This window comes from Bombina bombina, chromosome 3 (assembly GCF_027579735.1).
Source record: "Bombina bombina isolate aBomBom1 chromosome 3, aBomBom1.pri, whole genome shotgun sequence".
NCBI classification, from domain to species: domain Eukaryota; kingdom Metazoa; phylum Chordata; class Amphibia; order Anura; family Bombinatoridae; genus Bombina; species Bombina bombina.
This window is the reverse complement of record NC_069501.1, coordinates 424,744,557-424,769,789: the sequence shown is the minus strand read 5'-3', so window position 1 is coordinate 424,769,789 and position 25,233 is coordinate 424,744,557. Positions and strand designations below refer to the sequence as shown.

The window sequence follows — 25,233 nt, the reverse complement described above, 5'->3', positions numbered from 1 at the left end:
AGATGTTCAGGAGATATTTTCTAGTCAGCTTTTTACAGCTATGCTGCATCACTTTCAAGTGTTTAAACATTTGGGTATTATGGCCCTTTAAAGGGACACTTTAAGAAAATTTTTGGGTTCAGTGTCCCTTTAAATTGATAATTAAAAAAATCACAGGCGTGACTAGGGGAAGCTGCAATAAGCATCATACTCTGCAGGAAAAAAATCATAAATGTCATTTTGCACCTGATTTCACCTGTTTGAAGATCACAAGCTGATACATAAGTATATCTGCATTCTCAAATTTTGGAATGTTCTGAAGACAACGGTATCAATATTTAGTAGATTTTAGGGTATTCATATGCAATATAACCAGTGTCTTAGGTCATTAAAAGTATGATTTCCCCTAGGGATGGTTTGGGTGGGATTGCAATTTTTAATGTGTTTTTTTTTTTTTTTTTTTGTATAGTTTTTTTTTTTTGGTGGATGAATAAAGTATAAATGTGTGGTCATTTGGAGTTTAACTTTGATATTGTTTTGCATTTCTACTTATATTTACTCAAAACTATATATATATATAATTTTTGTTTTATTTAAACGTTTCTGTAAACTTATTTTAGTATTGACCATTTTTGTCGCATAAGAAAATAATTATTTGGTTATTTAGTTAGCAAATTGAACAGTGCTGTCCTGTTTTAATTTTTTTTTTTTTTTAAAAACAGCTCTTTTTAGAACGGTTTCATACTTACCATAAGTTCTAGGGCCTCATTGAGTAGGCCGTTCCGTTTGCTATGCAGGTATGCAGTAGAACTCCCCGTTTTTGCAACCTTGATTCTTGCAAGCCTTGCTTTCTATATAAGTAACAAAAAGGGAGAAAAAGAGTCATAAACCCACAGAAAATGTAACTTTCCTAGCTGCTAAAAGTACACAATACTGTAGATACTGTTATACAGGGTTTTCTTAAAGGAGAAACATCAATACTTATGTACTTTGAAAACATTCTTGAAAAGTGACTTAAATCTTTGTCTATGAAAGGAGAGTACTTGTTATATTGATCAAATACAAATGGCAGGTATATCTTTTTGCATCAAACAGAATAGATATCATATTGGTATTGTTATCGAAATCTAATTGAACTGCTGTTTTTTGCTATTGAACAGAAGCATAATACAAATATAGTTCTAGACAATTCAGATAAGAGACTTAGAATAAAAACAATTCATATAAAGATAGTGGATCTTAAAGTGACACAATTAAATTATAAGTTATTTGGCTAATAAAGCAGCAGATTTGCTCTTTGTATTCTAAACTACTTTTTTTATTATTTAATAAAAATTATTTTCTGGAAAACCTAAAGGGGTTTTATAGCATTTATTTATTCATCATACATTAGCCACTCCTTTGCAAAAGAAATGCAAACATTAGCATTGTTTTGCAGGCCCAGGACACACCCCTTGAAAAGCTTCTTAAATGTTTATCATACTTCCTTTGCTGTGGCCAATTAGGGCCAGATATAAACAAGCTTCTACACATATCAAAGACTGTACAGCATATAGGAGTGTTAGGGTTCTGTATTCCAGGGATTGTACTCCAGCCCCTCTGATGGGAGTAGAAACACTACAGTTTTCAGTGTTAAATTACAGTAACAGCAGGCAAAATAAATAATGAATGTGCGTTATTGTGTTTATGCATAATTAAACATATTGCAGTGAATAACTTAATGTCTCTTTATGCTTATTAGGATGGTGGGGTTGGCTGTAATTATTGGGACCTAATTATTACAAAAATTAAAATTATTAATGGCCATCTTAATTCTCAACCCAAAAATATTTCTTTTTAACTATTCTGTATGGATCAAATGTAAAATAAGTCAAAATCAGGGCCAAATTCTCATTAGCACAGCCAAATGAATAATAGCCAAACATTAGAAGTCAAGCAACCCTCCAACTATAGAGGAATGTCAAAACATCTATACTATAATTGAGTTTGTAACGCGTCCATCGGTGTCGCCAGTTGCGCACGCGTCTTCAAAGGAATGTTGGCTGCGTGAGGCAGCCAAAAGAATTTTGGCTGCGTGAGGCAGCCAAAAGAATTCACCTGGATGCAGCAAAGCTGCATTCTGGTGGATTCCAAAAATGGCAGGGTGGTGAAAGAATCCACCGCAGGTTCTTCAGAATCCACGTGGATGCAGCGTAGGCAACACGAAGCCTTTAAAAAAAACATGCAACCGCACAAAATATCGAAAAAATACGTAACCTCCCGCAAGAAATAAATAAAAAAACACGTAACCGCCCGCACAAAGTATAACAAAAAAACCTAACCTCCCGCACAAAGTATTAACAAACCCCTAAACTGCAAACCCCTCATTGCAAAATAATAAAGTAATTAACCCCTAATCCGCAAATAACATATTTAAAATATTAACCCCTCACATCACAATAAACCTAATTAACCTATTAACCCCTAAACCGACAAACCTCCGCATCGCAATAAACCTAATTAACCCCTAAACTGCCACCCCAACATCACAATAAATCTAACCTGTTAACCCCTAAACTGCCAAACCCCCACATCGCAATAAACCTAATTAACCTATTAATTCCTAAACCGTCATCCCCCCACAACGCAAATAACTAATTTAATTACTAAGCCCCCTAACCTAACACCCCCTAAATTAACCCCAATACTAAGTTACACTTAAAGGGACACTGTACTCAAAAATTTTCTTTCGTTATTCACATAGAGCATGCATTTTTAAGCAACTTTCTAATTTACTCCTATTATCAAATTTTCTTCATTCTCTTGGTATGTTTATTTGAAAAGCAAGAATGTAAGTTTAGGTGCCGGCCCATTTTTGGTGAACAACCTGGGTTGTCCTTGCTGATTGGTCTGCACCAATAAACAAGTGCTGTCCATGGTCCTGAATCAAACATTTGCTGGCTCCTTAGCCGAGATGCCTTCTTTTTCAAATAAAGATAGCAAGAGAGCGAATTAAAATTGATAATAGAAGTAAATTAGAAAGTTGCTTAAAATTGCATGCTCTATCTGAATCATGAAAGAAAAAATTTGGGGACACTGAACCCAAATTTTCTCTTTCGTGATTCAGATAGAGCATGCAATTTTAAGCAACTTACTAATTTACTCCTATTATCAATTTTTCTTCGTTCACTTGCTATCTTTATTTGAAAAAGGAAAGCATCTAAGGTTTTTTTTGGTTGAGACCTCTGGACAGCACTTTTTTATTGGATGAATTTATCCACCAATCAGCAAGAATAACCCAGGTTATTCACCAAAAATTGGCCGGCATCTAAACTTACATTCTTGCATTTCAAATAAGGATACCAAGAGAACAAAGAAAATTTGATAATAGAAGTAAATTAGAAAGTTGCTTAAAATTGCATTGGTTTAGTGTCCCTTTAAATAAAACCTAACATTAAACTACAAAAAATAATCTAAAATCACAAAAAATTAAAAAAAACTCTAAAATTACAGAAAAAAATAAATAAAATGATCAAAAATAAAAAAAAATGAAACCTAATCCCTATGAAAATAAAACAGCCCCCCAAAATAAAAACACAGCTAAACTACCAATATCCTTTAAAATTGCCTTTTGTAGGGCATTGCCCTAAGTTAAACAGCTCTTTAACATTTAAAAATTACTAAATCCCCCCCTAACAGTAAAATCCCCCACCCACCAAACACCCCAAAATAAAAAAACCTTAAGTACTCATTGCCCTTAAAGGGGCATTTGTATGGGCATTGCCCATACAAAGGCATTCAGCTCTTTTACTGCCCTTAAAAGGGCAATCGGCTCTTTTCCAGCCCATTAAATTCCTGATCTTAAAAATTAAACACTAAGCCCCAAATAGGTACTCCCCATTCCTAAAGTCCGGCTGAGAAGGTCTTCTTCCAGGCGGCTCCATCATCTTCTATCTTCATCCGGAGCGAAGGCGCAGAGCTGGCTTACCCGATGCGTGAATCCTTATCGGTCCTCAGCGGCATGGAGGCTCCTCTTCATGCGATCGTCCGTCACACACTGAAGATTGAATGCAAGGTACCCCATATTTATTGGGGTACCTTGCATGCCCATTGGCGGAAATTTTGAAATCAGCCAATAGGATGAGAGCTACTGAAATCTTATTGGCTGATTTGAACAGCCAATAGGATTTCAGTAGCTCTAATCCTATTGGCTGATTTCAAAATTTCAGCCAATAGGAATGCAAGGTACCCCAAATTGATTGCGGTACCTTGCATTCGATCTTTAGTGTACGACAGACATTGGATGAAGAGGAGCCTCCATGCTGCTGAGGACCGCCGCCACTGAAGATCCACGAGTCAGGGAAGACCTCTGCTCCGCGCCACTGGTGAGGAACGCTGCTGAGGATCCACAGCTCCGCTCCGTGCTGCCTTTGCTCCGGATGAAGATAGAAGATGATGGAGCTGCCTGGAAGAAGACCTTCTCTGCCGGACTTCAGGAACGGTGAGTACCTATTTGGGGCTTAGTGTTAGGATTTTTTTATTTTTTTTTTATTCTTAAGATTATGTATTTAAAGGGACACTGAACCCAAAAAAAATTTCTTTTGTGATTCAGATAGAGCATGCAATTTTTTTTTTTTTAAACTTTATTTATAATCCAGATTCATCACAATATGGAAATCACAATATCCAATACATCAAAATTTACATTTGTATGATACAGAAAGGGAATTCGACAACCCTCATCCCCCACAATCTGAGGGAGAGAGCCTTCCCCATGTAGGTTATCTCCACAAGAGCATGCAATTTTTTTTTAATTTTTTTTACTTTTATTTGTAATCCAAGAAAAGGTAAAAAAAAAAACAAATATAAACAGCTTTGAACATATAGGATCATCCGTAAATTATACACAAGTTCATTCTTATAATACTGTATTTAGCTATGCATACAGATATATTTTAGCTAATCTACATATTGATATATCACATTCAACTTACTTATTAACATTTCTTGGAGTTTTTTAAATTTTTCACCCCCCCCCCTCCTGAACCCTCCCCCAGCCCATACCCCTCCCGTGCGGAGAAGCAGCTCATCAAGGAAAAAAAAAAAAAAAAAAAAAAGGGGGGGGGAAAGGGAAAGAAATCACCTTAGATACTAGCTCTCTTTTAATATTTACCAGTTTCCTAATAAAACAATTTCTGTGTTTCTGAAAGGAAAGATTATATGGTTCATTTCAGATTCGGGAAAAATTCTCAAAAAAACCGCCCATTTATCAAAAAATCTTTTAATATCTTGCTCATTATTTATATCTGCATTTAAATATCTAGTAGCAAGGATGACAGAGATAACCACTTTCTCATCGCTCTGCCTACCAGATTCTTTAAGACAAAATATTATCTGATACAATGTGAGTGAGAGATTAGCTATTTTGAGCACATTCTTGAGCCAGTATTCCACCCTGGCCCATAAGTTTTTAATCTTTGGACAGTGCCAGAACATGTGGATTAGGTCAGCTGCCTGAAGTGAACATTTTGGACATTTGCAAAATCCCATGTTGGCACACTTGAGCCCTCTCTTAGGGGTGAAATATGCCCCATGTAAGAGTTTGACGTGCGCCTCTCTCCAGGTTGCAGATAGTGTTACTTGCGAAATTTTCTTAATTGATAATTGAATTGTGTTTATTTCAATATTGTTTTGTGGAATTAATTCATTCCAATAAGCGACCAAGTTTGCCCGTATCAAGACTCCTTTATTTATGCTCAGAAGATAACACGGGGCAATTGACATATGACCATTTCTTGTCAAAGCTAGCCAGTTCTCCAATGTGCCCAGTCCCCATTCCCAGCCCACTTTTTTAACCAAATCTTGGACAAAATGCCTTAATTGCAGATATGCGAAAAAGTCCTTATTAGACAGATCAAAATCTATTTTTAAGTTCTGAAATGATTTAATACATTTCCTTTCTTTATCTATAATTTGAAGTACCTTTGTTAGTCCAGCCGTATGCCATTTTCTAAAAACTTCCGAGTCTAAGCCTGCTTGAAAAGTAGGGTTGCCTATTATGGGTAAGATACAGGAAGCTCTATTATTAATTGATAAGGAAAACGCTATCTTATGCCAGGCTTTGAGTGGATTGAAAATAGTTTTAAGTTTTTTAATCTCTGCTGGAACTTCTTTAGGCTCTAAGTGTATTAATGCTGCTAAGGAGTATGGATGACATACACTAGACTCAAGATCATTGTTCAGTACATAGTTATTAACCGAGATCCAATCCACTACATTTCGTGCTAAGAAGGAAAGGTTGTAAAACCTTATGTCAGGTAAAGCAAGACCTCCACTTTCTCTTGGTAGCGAAAGCTTCATAAGAGAGATCTTTGACCTTTTGTTTTGCCAAAGGAACTGAATAAGAGAGGTGTTAATCGATCGGATATCCTTTCCTAAGAGAATTATTGGTGTATTTTGGAGTATGTACAGTAATTTTGGAAGGAGAACCATTTTGAAGAGGGCTATCCTGCCAGAAAGTGATAATGGGAGTTTTTGCCAAGTCAAAAGTTTTTCCTTAATTGTTTTTACTACCGGGGGAATATTCAAAGCATATAGGTCCGATATTTTTATCGGGATGTGAATCCCTAAATATTTAAAGGAATCTGTTACTGGATGCAAAGGAGTATTCAAGATGGAGGTATTATTTTTCCTGAGCCAATATATCTCTGACTTAGCCATGTTGACTTTATAGCCAGAGAATGAGCCAAATTGCTCCAGTATCTGAAAAAGTTTTGGTAAATTCAATTTAGTGTTTGCCAAGTAAAGCAGCAGGTCGTCTGCATATAGACCGATTTTTATTTCAGTGCTACGAATTTTTATACCTTCTAAAAGATGGCGAATTTTGATTGCCAGAGGCTCTATGGAAATATTAAATAAGAGCGGGGAGAGAGGGCAGCCCTGCCTTGTTCCTCTACCCAAAGAGATAGGAGGGGAGATGGTATTATTTACTATTAATTTTGTAGATGGCTGATTATAGAGATTTCCAACGAATTCAAAAAAGTTCCCCCTAATACCAAATTGCCTTAATGATGTTTTAATATGTTCATAATATACGGAGTCAAAGGCTTTTTCAGCATCGATGGAGATAATAGCAAGATCAGGTAGGCCCTCCCCCCCCGCTGTATTGGTGAGAAGTAGCCATATCACAAGCAATGCTTCTCTTATTTTCGCAGCTGAATTACGGTTATTTAAAAAGCCTGCTTGATCAGTGTGTATGATTTCTGAAAGGATCCCTTGGAGTCTATATGCTAGAATCGCAGTGAGAATTTTATAGTCGGAATTTAGGAGAGCAATTGGTCTATAAGATTCTTTGCAGGACGGGTCCTTTCCACCTTTTAATATCAAGGTTGTATATGAGCTAGAAAATGAAGAAGGAATCAAATTACCATTTGCAAAAAAACTATTGAAAAGATTGCAGAGATGTGGGGTAGCTTCACTAGACAAGATCTTATAAAACTCACTAGGGAGACCATCTGGGCCTGCTGCCTTATTTAGGGAAAGCTCAGATATTGTTTTTTCTATTTCCTCTATGGAGATGGGGGCATTGAAATTATTAGACATTTCTAATGTAATTGTGGGGTGTTTGAGGTCCCTCCAGAAATCTAAAGATTTCTGTGAGTCACTTGTTTTATATGAATACAGCTCTTGATAGTACTCAAAAAATGTGTTTAGAATGTCATCCGAGTTTGAGATTTGTAACCCTTTATCTTGCAAACTATCTATTACAGATTGTTTTTTCTCATTTTTAATTAATTTGGCTAACATCTTACCCGACTTATTCCCAAATCTATATAGCTTGGCTTCCATTCTTAATTCTCTTTGTGTTTCTTGTGACAGTATAAAAGTTTCCCTTTCATTTTTTGCTTTAACATATTTCGTCCAGTTTAATGGAGTTTTATCAAGAAGATATTGGTTATAAGCATTAGTCAAACATTGGCATGATTCTCTTTCTCTGCGTCTAATTTTCTTTTGTAAGGCAATACTATATGACAATATTTCCCCTCTCATTACTGCCTTCGCAGTGTCCCAAAACAATTCAGGCCGATTCAGAAATTCCTTGTTAAAATGTACATACTCCTTGTACTTATTTACGAGCCAGTTCTTAAATTTTATCTCTGCCATTAAATAATAAGGAAAGAAAAAGCGCGATAGAGCGGGACGTGGGCGTGAAAGCTGGAACTCCAAAACAATTGGTGCATGATCTGAGAGGAGAATTGACAGTATGTCTGATCTTACCCCATTCATTAACATGCGTTCATCAATTAAAAACAAATCAATTCTAGAAAGAGTCTTATGCGCCTTCGAAAGGCAAGTAAAGCTCTGGCTAGAGATAAATTTTGCATAATTTTTTTAAATAGCTTAGATTCTAAATTATCCTTTTTTTGTTTCAGTTGTTTAACATCTCGCCTTAATCTGTCAATTGGGCTTTGTGGTGCCATGTTGAAATCTCCACCCATAATCAGGCACCCTTCCGTGTAAGCTAAAAGTTTAGATTGAAGAGTGGTCCAATAATTTGGGTCGAGTATATTAGGGCCATATGTATTGCACAGTGTATACATCTTCCGAGAGATCTTTATTTTCAGCATAACATATCTCCCCCCTGGGTCAGCCTCAAAATGTATTACTTCAGAATCAATTTTTTTCCCAATTAATACTGCTACTCCCCTCTTCCTCTTAACACTAGGTGCAAAATATATTTCCTTTACCCAGGATGACCTAAGCTTCAAAGATTCTTCCGCAGATAAGTGAGTTTCTTGAATGAAACCTATGTCAGTCCGGATTTTCCGGAGCTGAGTAAGAATTGCCTTCCTCTTAATTGGGGTAGATATACCGCCTACATTCCATGACACAATTTTGCATTTATCACTGCCTGTACTCATTTATATTTCAGAGAATAGGGGGCATAGGGAAGAGCAATAAAAAAAAAAAAAGGGGGGGGTCCTTAGTTTTAAAAGGCAAAAAGAAGATATTCCTCTTCATTTCCTTTGATACAAAATGAATATATGCCCTCTCCGCACCGGAGGGATTTAAGGACTGCGGCTCATATCTGAGCAACCATCGCTCTCCCCTAAAGTGGAAAGCAAAAAAAAAGAAGAAAATCAACATATTGTATTTTATCTGAGGCCTTCATGTTTTAAACCTAGTATCATCTGACCGGGGAATTCAGTGTTTTGTAGAAGCTTTCAGCTAAGTGAGCCTCCTCAAAAAAATGAAAAACTTCATTAACTTTAACCTTCAGTTTATATGGAAATATTATAGTTGCCTGGAATCCTTTCTGTATAAACCTAGTGCAGATGGGAGCGAGCTCCCTTCTTTTTGCAGCGGTGTCAGCAGAAAAATCCTGAAACAAGAGGATTGTGATACCTCCGACTTTAACTGACTGTTGTTTACGATAGTGCTGAAGTAAGGTAAGTTTGTCTTGGAAATTTAGCAATTTAGCTATAATGGGTCTAGGTTTGGTTCTGGCTTTGTTCCCTACATGGAATGAGCCTAATCTGTGCGCTCTCTCCACTGGAATAGGATATGAAGTGGTTGGCAATTTTAGAATTTTAGGCAAAGTTTCTGATACAAAGTCAACAAGATTGTCATATTGCTGTTCTTCTGGGAGTCCTATGATTCTTATATTGTTTCTCCTAGAGCGATTCTCTAGATCTTCTAGCCTATTCTGTATTTTTTGTAAATTGGTATTCACAGATTCTAAATTAGAACTATGCGTTATTGTTAGGTCTTCCAGGTCCGAGACTCTTTGCTCGGCTTCCTGCAGTCTATTGGAAAATTGGCGGACTTCCTGTGTTAAAGAAAGGAAGTCTTGTTTAATTTCAGCTCTTAGAGCTTCAAACTTGGGAGAGAGTGCTTCAGATATATTAGCAACCAGGTTTTGCATATTAATAGGTTCTTGTGCCACTAGTGGAACTGACTGCGTGTCCATGTTTGTCTCTTGATTACCTTTCATTTTCCTGTCTCTCTGCCTCGCTGCCATGGCCGGAGAAAGGGTTTTAGGTGAGACGTGAAAAAATGTATCCATGTGCCAATAAATAAGGAATTGTGAAGAAGGAAAAAAAAAGAAAAAAGAAGTTAAGCCAAAAATTCGTGAAAGTTGGTGAAAAACCAGAGGTGTTTGTGAGTTTAAGTTGAGAGCGAGAAGCGCTACCAAGCTGACATGTGAGGATAGGTGTGTGAAAGTGACGACCGAGTGTGGGGAGGGAGAGAGAGAAATAAAAAAAGGGGGGGAGGGGGAGAGTGAACAAACTAGTGATACTTAGTTAATTGTGCAGAGAGGTCCGGCCACAGATGTGAGTACCAGAGAAAAGATATGTAAAAGACATATCATCAGATCCACCAGATCTTTTAGTAGTAGTAGGGTCACAGCAAGATATTGCCAATAGGGCCAACAAAAGTAATCTAGTTACTCTACTTTAAATAAAGCTCTAGTGCTGTCTAGAGATAGCGAGGGATATACCTTTGATCATGAGGTAATCTCTAGAAAGAAAGGCTAATGCAAACATGACCCAGAAATTATTTCAGCTTTTTAAATGTTTACGTCATAGTCTTATAAACTGTTTCTCTGCCTTTATGTGTCTTCCTCCTAAGCCCCTTTTTATCTTGTTACACCCACTATCTAAATCAAAACAATTTTGCCAAAACTTAACACAGATATTAATTCTTATAAAGCATAAACAGAAAATCAGCTAATATCTTTAAATCAATCAACAGCCTAGAATATATTGTTTCAGTTCAACATCCAGGACATATATAGAACAGTAACTTCTGCTTGAAAAATTAAATTCTGAGATGTAGATATATGGATACAGCACAAAACTTAGAATTCAATACCAGGAGAATGGATAGATTAGATAGATTGAGAAAATATCAGTAACCTTATTTATAAAACAAGCTGATAATTCATGAGTTTAAATAGGTCAAATTAGTTGTTAAGGATAAGAACATACAGGAGCAGCCCACAGCATATAATTAACAGAGTAGGGAGTTTTCTTAGCCTGTCTTTCCTACACAGGCACTAATACAGAATGTCTGTTAGGCTGTTAAATTAGGTAGGACCAGGAGGGTCTAAAAAGACCTAAAGGACAGCTATACATATAAATTCACAGTAAATTAGTTTTTTAAATACATAGCATAGCTGTAAGGGTAAGGGCCCCTTTATCCCTATCTTTCTCCTCTCTTCCCCTCTCCTCCAAAAAAAGGATCTCAAGCCCTATAATCAGGAACCATTTATATGTAAGTCCTAGACTCAATTGGAACAAAAGGATTGGTTATTATATTCTTTATAGAAATCTCTGCTGGGCTATGCTACCAACGTTAGCCAATATTATAAAAACTGTTCTTACTGCTTTTATAAACTTTGAGATTTAAATAAAACTAATGCCTGCATAAAGTGTATTCATGCCATAGTCTGAGTGTTTAGACACAATGATATATGTTGAAAAAAAGGAAGGAGCAGGAAACTCAGAAAAAAAGTAGAGGAGAAAAAAAAAAAGAAAAAAAAGTCTACAATCAAGAATCAATGATTAACTGCATCCATATGTTGAAATACTGCACATTTTAGCCATGTGAAAAATGTTCGCCTTTTATGACTTCGCAAAAGACAACTATTTTCTTATCCTCTCTTGAATAGTCTTAAGTCAGTACATATTTTCTTTATGGCCTTGATATCTTAGGGAAGTAAAAAGATTTATCCGTTTAACAGTCTCAGTCAGTGACCGCAATTGATCCCAGTAAACTTTTAAGGAGTCTTATTTAGTATCCTTTCCTTTCAGTATATCCCTAACTCTCTCCAGGTTACACAGCTTGTCCCCTCTGGAAGATTATATCAGATGATCCAGCCAGCGAGTAAGTCAGGTATATATTATTGCCATAGAAAACTCACCCCCTATGTGCATGCCAGCCGTCCGCCATCTCCGTTGTTAGGCACTGTCTCCAGCAAGAGCTTGTCCCAGAGTGAAGTCAGCTCCTCCGCTTCCTGTTCGTCCTTCCAGGAGGTAACCAAAGCTAACTCCCCTCACGCAGCACCGGTGGGAGGGGAGAAGCAGCACCGGACCAACACCACAGCCAGCCAGACAGGAAGCTCCTACACCGGACCCAGCTCCCTCCCACGCAGCACCGGTGGGGGAGGGAGGGCGGGAGGAGAACCAAAAAAGGAGCCGGGGTACGACTCAGCAGCTGAGCCCACACAGGGCAACGGGTAGGCTTAGGTTGGGATAAGAGAATTACAGATTTTGTCCGGCGGGGTCAGCTGGCACGCAGGGGGGAGAGAGATTGTTTAATCACACAGCCTAAGTACCAGCAGGGGTAGCAAAGGAGAAGCAAGGTAATATGTTCCACTATAGAGTAAGAGAGCGTATGGGTACTACCAAAAAAGAAGGAAAAGTTGAGGGTCCAGGTAGTTAAAAACTGACAATCATCAGTGGGATGACAGACCACTGGAGAAGGTTCCGGATCAGTTTATCCTTGACTATCCGAGACTGTTACCCCAAGGCTTGGGGTAAGGCGCGAACAAACCACCGCCACTGTGTATGGGACTGGAGCTGAGTCCTGAGCCACACCTGTGCAGCACCTGTGCAGCACACCTGCTCAGCAGCACCTGTGTAGCTCCACCGGAACCAACCAAGAGCATGCAATTTTAAGCAACTTTCTAATTTACTTCTATTATCATTTTTTCTAAATTCTCTTGCTATTTGTATTTGAAAAAGAAGGCATCTACGCTAAGGAGCCAGACAATTTTTGGTTTAGACCCTGGACAGCACTTGTTTATTGGTGGGGGAGTTTATTCACCAATCGGCAAGACCAACCCAGGTGCCATGGGCTGGCATCTAAACTTACATTCTTGCTTTTCAAAAAAAGATACCACGAGAATGAAGAACATTTGATAATAGGAGTAAATTAGAATGTTTCTTAAAATTGCATGCTCTATCTGAATCACAAAAGAAAAAAATGTGGGTTCAGTGTCCCTTTAATGGGCTGGAAAAGACCTGAATGCCCTTTTAAGGGCAATGCCTATACAAATGCTCCTTTAGGGGCAATGGATAGTTTAGGCTTTTTTAGTGTTAGTTTTTTTATTTTAGGGGCAGGTTTATCGCCTTGTATTTTATATAATTATAATCTATCCAATCAGTTCGCTAGGCACACGGCAGCTAAGCAATGCCTTTTCTTCTTCTTTTTTTTTCTTAATGTTGTGTGGTTAACAAGCCAATTGTATGGGAGATGAAAACATCATCAAGAAAAAACCCCAGCATGAATAAAAGGTATTTGCCATTATTGTACATACATTTAGCATTATACATAAAATACTATACAGATTTGGAATTCGTTTTTATGATTAGTTACATTTACCATCACTTTAATTGCACAGGTCCCTTATTAGCATCACTACACACAATAAAAAGGGATCAACACACAAGCCCTCCAATGCGTCATGTAATCCTCAAACCCACAAAATCATCCTTTCTGTTTGTCCTTAATCCAGGCCATTTTGTTTTTGGATTTTTAAAATAGGAGATTAACTAGGAAAAGGACGATTTGTGCATGGTGGATGTTAACAGCATAGGCATTTTATGATTGGGATTACTGGGGGGGGGGGGGGGGGGGACACATTCAGAAATAGTTATCTGCAAAAGACAAATACAAGATTGTGATAAACCCCAAAATTTGTTTTAAACTCTGGCATTGCTTAATTTTATATTATTATTATTATTATTAAGCAAGCATTTTATATACGTTTTTAAATGGACAACTGCTTATAGCAAAATGTGCTAATCTCTTGTGAAGGAGTTAAACATTCATTTTAGTAAGTGCACTACGGCTACTGAGCAAAACTTCAGCACTCCTGAGCAAGATGTGGCTGAAGAGCCAATCAGATACTGCATATACACATAGCTTCCAGTAACTGGCTGTTTCCTTCTCACTAGCAGAGGAGTGTGCTTGGTATCCACTTTTACCTTTGTTCAAATCCCAAACAGGGGTTAAACTAACAGCTTGTAACACACATTTATTTAATAATAAAATGCTCTAACAAATATTTGTAATAATGTTAGTAATATTATTTATTAAAGCCTTTGTTAGTTTACTTTGCATACAAAATTATTTAATCTGTATATAAAAAAAGACAATGATGTGCTAATTTGTGTGAGGCCTAAGCTATGCCTCTGTCAAGCGTTAACGTCTCTGCTGCTGTGAGAGGCAGCTCTGGCACTTGAGATTCTATACAACATCTTGCATCTGATACTGTGAAATTCCTTGGCTGACAGAACTAATATCACACGCATGAAACAGTACAGCTTCCTTTCAATACAGATAATTTTGTTTCAGATGGTGGCTGAGTGCTTGTAATTTGGCTAATCAAAAGCTCTGAGTCTCTTCTATCTCTGTTCCAAAGAATGGGATCTTTCTTTACTGTCTTCATTCACAAAAGGTAAATACATGAAAAGGAAGTCTGTCATAATTATATTTAGATACATTTTATAATGTAATCTTTCTGTGAACTCAAGCAGAACTTGCTATTTTCCCTATACTTATTATTAGTTCATTACATTAGAATTTAAAGTGAAGCATCATGTTATAATTGTAGAGGTAAATATCACTGCAATCAGAGCTCTAGGACTGAAATATAATAAACATTTAGACCTCTATTTATTAATCTTTAGGTGGGCAGGTTCCCAATAGGGGAATCTGTCAGCCTATGATCACATGTAGCGGGCTGCATTTCTCATTGCACGAGCAGCTGCCCATACAACACAACTCCCTGCTCTTGGACAGTCTAGTCCTAGGTAATTTTAAACCACCTGCTCAGAGCTGGCACGGACGTTAAAGGGATACAAAACACAAATTTGTTCTTTCATGATACAGATGGAGCATGCAATTTTAAGCAACTTTCTAATTTACTCCTATTATCAATTTTTCTTCCTTCTCTTGCTATCTTTATTTAAAAAGCAGGACTGTAAATCGTAGGAGCTGGCCTATTTTTAGGTGCAGAACCCTGGATAGCACTTGCTTATTGGTGACTGCATTCAGCCAACCAATAAGCAAGCATAACCCAGGTTCTGAACCAAAAATTGGCCGGCTGCTAAGCTTTTTAAATAAAGATAGCAAAAGAACGAAGAAAGATTGATTAATAGGAGTACATTAGAAAGTTGCTTAAAAATGCATGCTCCATCTGAATTATTTAAGAAAAAAATTGTATTTAGTGTTCCTTTAAGGAACAGTGCTCTGATGACTGCTGCTTCTTAAATATCGGCTGCAGGCTCGCTTATAAATATGGAGCCCTTTGTGAATGTTCTGCATTGTGATCATAGCTGGCCACCTTTACAATTTATTTCAGTTTAAATGTTTTGCTTTAAAACATTAACAAAAAACTGCTCTTGTGTTTGCTATATGAATATATTTCTGCACAACCTACGCAATGCAAATGCTATATCTTTAATGTTTAGTAAAATGTGTAAGTAAATTATGAACTATCCATACAGTAACAATTTTATTATTTTTTTTGTGTGTGTCTGTAAGAATCAGTAGTCTTTCACCAGTTTCTGGTAAACTAAGTTTATATTGAACAATATCCCATATAGAGAATTTGCCTTTACATCAAGAACCCCTTTAATCATGATTTAAAGGGACACTGAAACCAAATGTTTTCTTTAATGATTCAGATAGAGAGTGCAATTTTAAGCAACTTTCTAATTTACTCCTATTATCAAATTTTGTTCATTCTCTTGATAACTTTATTTGAAATGCAAGAATGTAAGTTTAGATGCTGGCCCATTTTTGGTGAACAACCTGGGTTGTTCTTGCTGATTGGTGGATAAATTCATCCACCAATGAACAAGTGCTTTCCATGGTTCTGAACCAAACAAATAGCTTAGGTACCTTCTATTTCAAATAAAGATAGCAAGAGAACAAAGAAAAATTGATAATAGGAGTAAATTAGAAAGTTGCTTAAAGTTGCATGCTCCATCTAAATCATGAAAAAATTTTGGGTTCAGTGTCCCTTTAAACACAAGAAGCAGGGCAATTTTTAGCCATGACTAAAAAAAAAAAAAAGTCTGTTTTAGTTTACAGTTCCCCAGAATTCTCCAGTAAAACCTTGTTTGTTGCTGTTCAAAAGATATTTGGGTGTTTGATGTGATCTGGAAAGGAGCTAATAGAATTCAAGACTATTTTATCGGATGTTTTTGGAAAACCTATAATTCTTGTAGATGCTGCACCATAGAAAGTTCTTCATGATTATGATTTTGTGTTTCATAAATCTCAATCATCTATGAATATTTCTTTCATGTAATTAGCAAGAGTCTATGAGCTAGTGACGTATGGGATATACATTCCTACCAGGAGGGGCAAAGTTTCCCAAACCTTAAAATGCCTTTAAATACACCCCTCACCACACCCACAATTCAGTTTTACAAACTTTGCCTCCGATGGAGGTGGTGAAGTAAGTTTGTGCTAGATTCTACGTTGATATGCGCTCCGCAGCAAGTTGGAGCCCGGTTTTCCTCTCAGCGTGCAGTGAATGTCAGAGGGATGTGAGGAGAGTATTGCCTATTTGAATGCAGTGATCTCCTTCTACGGGGTCTATTTCATAGGTTCTCTGTTATCGGTCGTAGAGATTCATCTCTTACCTCCCTTTTCAGATCAACGATATACTCTTTTATATATACCATTACCTCTGCTGATTCTCGTTTCAGTACTGGTTTGGCTTTCTACAAACATGTAGATGAGTGTCCTGGGGTAAGTAAATCTTATTTTCTGTGACACTCTAAGCTATGGTTGGGCACTTTGTTTATAAAGTTCTAAATATATGTATTCAAACATTTATTTGCCTTGACTCAGAATGTTCAACTTTCCTTATTTTTCAGACAGTCAGTTTCATATTTGGGATAATGCATTTGAATTAATCATTTTTTCTTACCTTCAAAAATGTGACTCTTTTTTTCCTGTGGGCTGTTAGGCTCGCGGGGGCTGAAAATGCTTCATTTTATTGCGTCATTCTTGGCGCGGACTTTTTTGGCGCAAAAATTCTTTTCCATTCTTTTCCATTTCCGGCGTCATACGTGTCGCCAGAAGTTGCGTCATTTTTTGACGTTATTTTGCGCCAAAAATGTCGGCGTTCCGGATGTGGCGTCATTTTTGGCGCCAAATAATGTGGGCGTCTTATTTGGCGCTAAAAAATAAGGGCGTCGCTTTTGTCTCCACATTATTTAAGTCTTATTTTTTCATTGCTTCTGGTTGCTAGAAGCTTGTTCTTTGGCATTTTTTTCCCATTCCTGAAACTGTCATTTAAGGAATTTGATCAATTTTGCTTTATATGTTGTTTTTTCTCTTACATATTGCAAGATGTCAAAATCCCTAAGGTTATGGGGCTGTCTCTACTCCTGCTAAATGTGCTACTATTCCTATGGTAGATAGTAATTCATTTTTAGGATCCTTTAGATAGGAAAATTGAATCTTTTCTAAGAAAAGCTTACTTATGTTCAGGTAATCTTCTTAGACCTGCTATATTTTTAGCGGATGTTGCTGCAGCTTCAACTTTTTGGTTAGAAGCTTTAGCGCAACAAGTAACAGATCATAATTTTATAGCATTATTATTATTCTATAACATGCTAATAATTTTATTGGTGATACCATCTTTTGATATCATTAGAGTTGATGTCAGGTATATGTCTCTAGCTATTTTAGCTAGAAAAAGCTTTATGGATTAAACTTGGAATGCTGATATGTCTTCTAAGTCAACTTTGCTTTCCTTTTCTTTCCAGGGTAATAAATTATTATTTCAACTGTTTCTGGAAGGAAGGGAACTTTTTTACCAAAGGATAAAAAATCTAAGGTAAATTTAGGTCTAATAATCATTTTTCGTTCCTTTCCTCACAATAAGGAACAAAAGCCTGATCCTTCATCCTCAGGAGCGGTATCAGTTTGGAAACTATTTCCAGTTTGGAATATATCCAAGCCTTATAGAAAACCTATAGCCAGCTCCTAAGTACCCATGAAGGTGCGGACCTTATTCCAGCTCAGCTGGTATGGGGCAGATTACGTTTTCTTCAAAGAAATTTTGATCAATTCCGTTCTCAATTTCTGGTTTTAGAACATTGTTTCAGAAAGGTACAGCATTGGCTTCAGTTAAGGCCTCCTGCTAAGAGATTTTTTTCTTTCCCGTGTCCCAGTTAACACAGCAAAGGCTCAGCATTTCTGAAATGTGTTTCAGATCTAGAGTTGGCTGGAGTAATTATGCCAGTTCCAGTTCTGGAACAGGGGCTGGGGTTTTATTTTATCTCTTCATTGTACCAAAGAAGGTCAATTCCTTCAGACCAGTTCCGGATCTATCAATATTGAATCGTTATGTAAGGATACCGACATTCAGTTTCTGTAGGACTGTCCTGCCTTTTGTTTAGCAAGGGCATTATATGTCTACAATAGATTTACAGGATGTGTATCTGCATATTCCGATTCATCCAGATCATTTTTAGTGTCTGAGATTCTCTTTTTAGACGAGCATTACCAGTTTTGTGGCTCTACCGTTTGGCCTAGCCTCAGTTCCAAGAATTTTTTTCAAAGATTCTCGGTGCCCTTCTTTCTGTAATCAGAGAACAGGGTTTTGGTATTTCCTTATTGGACGATATCTGGGTACTTGCTCAGTCTTCTCATTTTCGAAGAATCTCATATGAATCGACTTGTGTTGTTTCTTCAAGTTCATGGTTGGAGGATCAATTTACTAATCAGTTCATTGATTCCTCAGACAAGGGTAACCTTTTTAGGTTTCTAGAATAGATTCAGTGTCTATGACTCTGTCCTTGTCAGACAAGAGAAGTTTAACATTGATTAAAGCTTGTCAAAACCTTCAGTCACAATCATTCCCTTTGGTAGCCTTATGCATGGAAATTTTAGGTCTTAGGACTGCCGCATCAGATGCGATCTCCTTTGCTCGTTTTCACATGCAACCTCTTCAGCTCTGTATGCTGAACCAATGGTGCAGGGATTACTCAAAGATATCTCACTTAATATCTTTAAACCGATTATACGACACTCTCTGACATGGTGGACAGTTCACCATCGTTTAGTTCAGGGGGCTTCTTTGTTCTTCCGACCTGGACTATAATCTCAACAGATGCAAGTCTTACAGGTTGGGGAGCTGTGTGGGGGTATCTGTCGGCACAAGGGGTTTGGGAATCTCAGGAGGTGAGATTTCCGATCAATATATTGGAACTCCGTGCAATTTCAGAGCTCTTCAGTCTTGGCCTCTTCTGAAGAGAGAGTTGTTCATTTGTTTTCAGATAGACAATGTCACAACTGTGGCATACATCAATCATCAAGGAGGAACTCACAGTCCTCTGGCTATGAAAGAAGTATCTCGAATTTTGGTTTGGGCGGAATCCAGCTCCTGTCTAATCTCTGCGGTTCATATCCCAGGTATGGACAATTGGAAAGCGGATTATCTCAGTCGCCAAACGTTGCACCTGGGCGAATGGTCTTCACCCAGAGGTATTTCCTCAGATTGTTCAAATGTGGGAACTCCCAGAAATAGATCTGATGGCTTCTCATCTAAACAAGAAACTTCCCTGGTATCTGTCCGGATCCAGGGATCCTCGGGCGGCGGCAGTGGATGCATTATCTCTTCCTTAAAAGTGTCATCCTGCCTATATCTTTCCGCCTCTAGTTCTTCTTCCAAGAGTATTCTCCAATATTCTAAGGAATGCTCGTTTGTCCTGCTGGTAGCTCCAGCATGGCCTCACAGGTTTTGGTATGCGGATCTTGTCCGGATGGCCTCTTGCCAGCTGTGGACTCTTCCGTTAAGACCAGTCTTTCTGTCTCAAAGTTCTTTTTTCCATCAGGATCTCAAAACCTTAATTTTAAGGTGTGGAGTTTGAACGCTTGATTCTTGGTCAAAGAGGTTTCTCTGACTCTGTGATTGATACTATGTGACAGGCTCGTAAATCTGTATCTAGAGAGATATATTATAGAGTCTGGAAGATTTATATTTCTTCAGGATGGTTTAGATAAAGGTTTGTCCGCAAGTTTCTTGAAAGACAAATCTCTGCTCTTTCTGTTCTTTTTCACAGAAGGATTGCTAATCTTCCTGATATTCATTGTTTTGTACAAGCTTTGGTTCGTATAAAACCTGTCTTTAAGTCAATTTCTCCTCCTTGGAGTTTAAATTTGGTTCTGGGGGCTCTTCAAGCTCCTCCTTTTGAACCCATGCATTCTTTGGTCATTATATTACTTTCTTGGAAAGTTTTGTTTCTTTTGGCCATCTCTTCTGCCAGAAGAGTCTCTGAATTATCTACTCTTTTTTGTGAGTCTCCTTTTCTGATTTTGCATCAGGATAAGGCGGTGCTGCGAACTTCTTTTGAATTTTTTACCTAAGGTTGTGAATTCTAACAACATTAGTAGAGAAATTGTGATTCCTTCATTATGTCCTAATCCTATGAATTCTAAGGAGAAATCATTGCATTCTTTGGATGTTGTTAGAGCTTTGTAATATTATGTTGAAGCTATTAAGTCTTTCCGAAAGACTTCTAGTCTATTTGTCATCTTTTCCGGTTCTAGAAAAGATCAGAAAGCTTCTGCCATTTCTTTGGCATCTTGGTTGAAATCTTTATTTCATCATGCCTATGTTGAGTCGGGTAACACTCCGCCTCAAAGGATTACAGCTCATTCTACTAGGTTAGTTTCTACTTCCTGGGCGTTTAAGAATGAAGCTTCGATTGATCAGATTTGCAAACCAGCAACTTGGTCCTCTTTGCATACTTTTACTAAATTCTACCATTTTGATGTGTTTTCTTCTTCTGAAGCAGTTTTTTGTAGAAACGTACTTCAGGCAGTGGTTTCAGTTTGAATCTTCTGCTTATTCTTTTTCATTAAAAATTTTATTCTGGGTGTGGATTATTTTCAGCAGGAATTGGCTGTCTTTATTTTATCCCTCCCTCTCTAGTGACTCTTGTGTGGAAAGATCCACATCTTGGGTAATCATTATCCCATACGTCACTAGCTCATGGACTCTTGCTAATTACATGAAAGAAAACATAATTTATGTAAGAACTTACCTGATAAATTCATTTCTTTCATATTAGCAAGAGTCCATGAGGCCCGCCCTTTTTTGTGGTGGTTTTGATTTTTTTGTATAAAGCACAATTATTCCAATTCCTTATTTTATATGCTTTCGCACTTTTTTCTTATCACCCCACTTCTTGGCTATTCGTTAAACTGAATTGTGGGTGTGGTGAGGGGTGTATTTATAGGCATTTTAAGGTTTGGGAAACTTTGCCCCTCCTGGTAGGAATGTATATCCCATACGTCACTAGCTCATGGACTCTTGCTAATATGAAAGAAATGAATTTATCAGGTAAGTTCTTACATAAATTATGTTTTTTTTTTTAAAATGTGTCTTGGAAAAATGTATCTGCACCTCCTAGCCCCATAAAGAGGCAACTTTTAGTTGGGAATGTTTCTCCACCTATGTGTCATACATTCGAATATTTGCAGAACAAGACCCAGGCTTAAAGGGACATGAAACCCACATTTTTTCTTTCATGATTTAGAAAGAGCATACAATTATAAACAACTTTCTAATTTGCTTCTATTATCTATTTTGCTCATTCTCTTGATATTCTTTGTTGAAAAGCATATCTAGATATGCTTAGTAGCTTCTGATTGGTAGCTGCACATAGATGCCTCCTGTGATTGGTTCACCGTGTGCATTTCTATTTCTTCATTAAAGTATATCTAAAGAATAAAGCAAATTAGGTAATAGAAGTAAATTGGAATGTTGCTTAAAATTGTATTCTCTACCTTAATCATGAAAGAAAATGTTTGGGTATAGTGTCCCTTTAAGGAGGCAGAGCTTTGTGACCAAGGGGTTGGGCCTTCTGTAGGTGGTGTTTGGTCTATATTAGGGGAGCTTTGGATCCACTGTCCACACACAGCAGTGAATTCCATTAAAATATGGGAATAGCAGGCATGACAGAAGTCCAAATTCAACAATCATCTGTGCATTACAATTCCTACTAATACACATATATATCTTTATACTATAAAATAATTTTGAGAAAGACATGGGCAGATTAGACAGGCCAATAGTTTTTTTTTTTTTTTTTACTGCATTTAAAACTTTCCTAGCCCTTTAAACACAAGATAATGTAACTTTATGACCATTAATAAAGTATACTTTACTGCAGCTGAAGGGTTACGTAAGAAAAACTGTATTAATGTGAGGGGGAAAAAACCCCCATTTATTTTGAGAATTAGTTATCTGTAATACTCTTAATATGTTTCTATCCGGTATTTATAAGGTAAAAGATAGAATGTAGCAGAATTTTATTTTATATCATTCTAAAAAGATAGTGTAATGGCTATTAATATTACAAGATCTGAGATCTAATCTCCTCTGATGCTGCTATTGACAGCACACAACAGGATTGTTTTACAACCAAGATACATTAATTACCAAATGAGTGCACGTCCTTTTACTAATACCTTCCAATATTGTAAAACTGTTCTCAGAAATGCTACTATCATTTTTATAAACATTTAATGCGTGTCTCCATAATTATGGGGCCACCATTTTGGAACCTAGGTTACACTGCAGTTATCTGAGAGTTGCTGCACATGTACAAACATGTCAGCAGAAGATTTCAACATAGCAATACCCATGACTACATGGAGGCGCATAAAAACCTCAATAATAAAATGTGTTAAGGGTTTAATATCTTTTTTTATTGTAGACATTCCTGTCAACAGCCTTTGAAAAAAGAAAATTGACAAGAGTCGTTTTAGAATCAACTATTTAAAGGAACACTGTACTCCAAACATTTCTGCCTCCCATATGAAAGTGTAACATGTAAACATATATTTATTTCCTATATGTGATAAGAATCCACAATCCATTACTCCTGGTAATTACCTTTCCTGCCACTAGGAGGAGGCAAAGATTCCCAAACCTCAAAGCTCTATATAAGCCCTCCCACCTCTATAGTAACAGTCTTTTCTTTGCCTCTGCTGGAGGTAGGTGAAGAATGAAGATGTTCAAGATTGTTTTTTTTATTTTAGGGTCTCCTGCTTTGGACCCTGTAGTAACCCTCTTCAGTAATGACTTAGTCATGAGGGACATATTTAGAGTATTAGGCATTAACCTTATCTTTATCCTTTTTATTTAAAAGGATAAAGATATTATTTTCTGACATTTAGTGCAGGAAGTTTCCTTTGCACTTATTTGTCTTTTATTCCTTAATCCAGGACATGCTTAAACCTTCTACTGATAATTTTCTCAGTACTAGGTTAAAGCTTTTGAGGTAAGTTTATGTTTTAGGTGGGCGGCTGTATTTTATAATGGAAACCATCAGGAATGCCCTTGGCCAGCTTATTAGTGCTAGCTTCATCAGCACCTACACTTTTATGAGCTCAGAGGAATATTATTATTTGTTTTTTATGTGCAAGTTACTTTTTTGCACCTTTTTTGGTGCGTATGCGAGCACGTGTGCAAACATTTGGTGCTTTTTTTGCTTATATTAGTATCCTGGACCCTACAGTCACTGCTTTTAGTAGCGGTTGGACTGCTGGGTAATTGGTGTAGGTTCAACTCTCCTCTGAGCTCTGTATTTTCCGGGGATCACGCCGATTCTTTGAAGGGTGGGCCTAATCCAGATTTGGAAGCTATTTCTGATAAGCTTTTTTCTATCATTTATAAATGTGTTTTATGCAAACAGGCTGAGGTTCTCCCTCCTGCTCAGTTGTGTATGCATAGTGACCAACCTATAACATCTTTGGATTCTAAAGGGATTGTTTCTCAGTCTATCTGTTCTTTACAGGAACAATTGGACCCCTCCTTATCTGAGGTAATACATCAAGTCCACAATCAAAGATCTGATGGCTGCCTTCCCCCCCATCATGTAAAAGGATAAGTGTCAGTGTCTGATTTGCCTTCTACTAGTGCTGGTATTTCTGAATATCATTGTGAGTGATTTATGTCTGAGGGGGAGGTTTTATCTGACAATCAGGGAGTTTGTCAGGCTGTTGATACTGATTAATTTCCCTCTGTGTTTTTATTCAAGACTGAGTTAATCCGCTCTTTGGCTAAATAAGTATTGCTTGCTTTGGAGGTTTTAGATGATACTTCTGTTGGGGAGACTTCTAAGGGTCAGCTGAGTACTTATTTTAAATATCAGAATGGATTGTCTGCATTTTATTTCTTCCTATGACTGTCTCTAAAATTTGGGCTAAGGATTGGCTTAAGGCTTTAATTATTTTATTCTTCCCAGATTTGAGAAAATGTATCGTTTTCAGTCTCCTTTCCTTTATAATGCCCCTAATGCGGATGATGCTATTATGACTTAGCTAAAACTAGTCTTCCTATGGAAAATAGCTTTTCTTTTAAAGACAGATAGGATGCCTAATTTCTCTTTAAGAAACTATTATCTCCTTTCTGGTTCTATTTTAAACCTGCTGTTGCTATTGTGATGTATCAGTTGCTATCTCTAAATGGAAAATCTCTCTCTGTTCAGGTTCTGGATGAGTCTGATGGAGATAACTTCCAAAAGCTTTTAGAGATACTTAAAGGGATAGTCTAGTCAAAATTAAACTTTCATAATTCAGATAGGTAGCGCTTGCTTATTGGTGGCTAGATTTAGACACCAATCAGCAAGCGCTGCCCAGGTACTGAACCAAAAAGGGGCCGTCTCCTAAGCTTACATTCTTGCTTTTTCAAATAAAGATACCAACAAAATGTAGAAAAACTGATAATAGGAGTAAAATAGAAAGTTGCTTAAAATTGCACCAATAAGCAAGCGCTACCTATCTGAATCATGAAAGTTTAATTTTGACTAGAATATCTCTTTAAATGTGCTAATGCTTTTGTGGATGATGCTATTCTTGATATTATTAGAATTAGCTCTAAGAATTTGTGTCTCAGTTGTTGCCAGACGTGCTTTATGACTTAAAGAGACACTGTACCCAAAAATTTTCTTTCATGATTCAGATTGAGCATGAAATTTTAAGCAACTTTCTAATTTACTCCTATTATCAATTTTTCTTCATTCTCTTGGTATCTTTATTTGAAATGCAAGAATATAAGTTTAGATGCCGGCCCATTTTTGGTGAACAACCTGGGTTGTCCTTGCTGATTGGTGGATAAATTCATCCACCAATAAAAAAGTGCTGTCCAGAGTACTGAAACCAAAAAAGCTTAGATGCCTTCTTTTTCAAATAATGATAGCAAGAGAACGAAGAAAAATTGATAATAGG

The 25,233-nt window shown here is 37.1% G+C and overlaps 1 protein-coding gene across 2 annotated transcripts in view; it reads right to left on the bottom strand.

Annotated features, from left to right (window-relative positions):
- The window catches only part of KCND3 (potassium voltage-gated channel subfamily D member 3), a 587,344-nt gene that overhangs the window by 47,425 nt on the left and 514,686 nt on the right, over positions 1–25,233 (bottom strand). For both annotated transcript variants that reach the window (XM_053706631.1, XM_053706632.1), the window contains exon 3: positions 729–830. In XM_053706631.1, the coding sequence (XP_053562606.1) occupies positions 729–830 (102 nt within the window). The remainder of the gene's footprint in view (positions 1–728; positions 831–25,233) is intronic.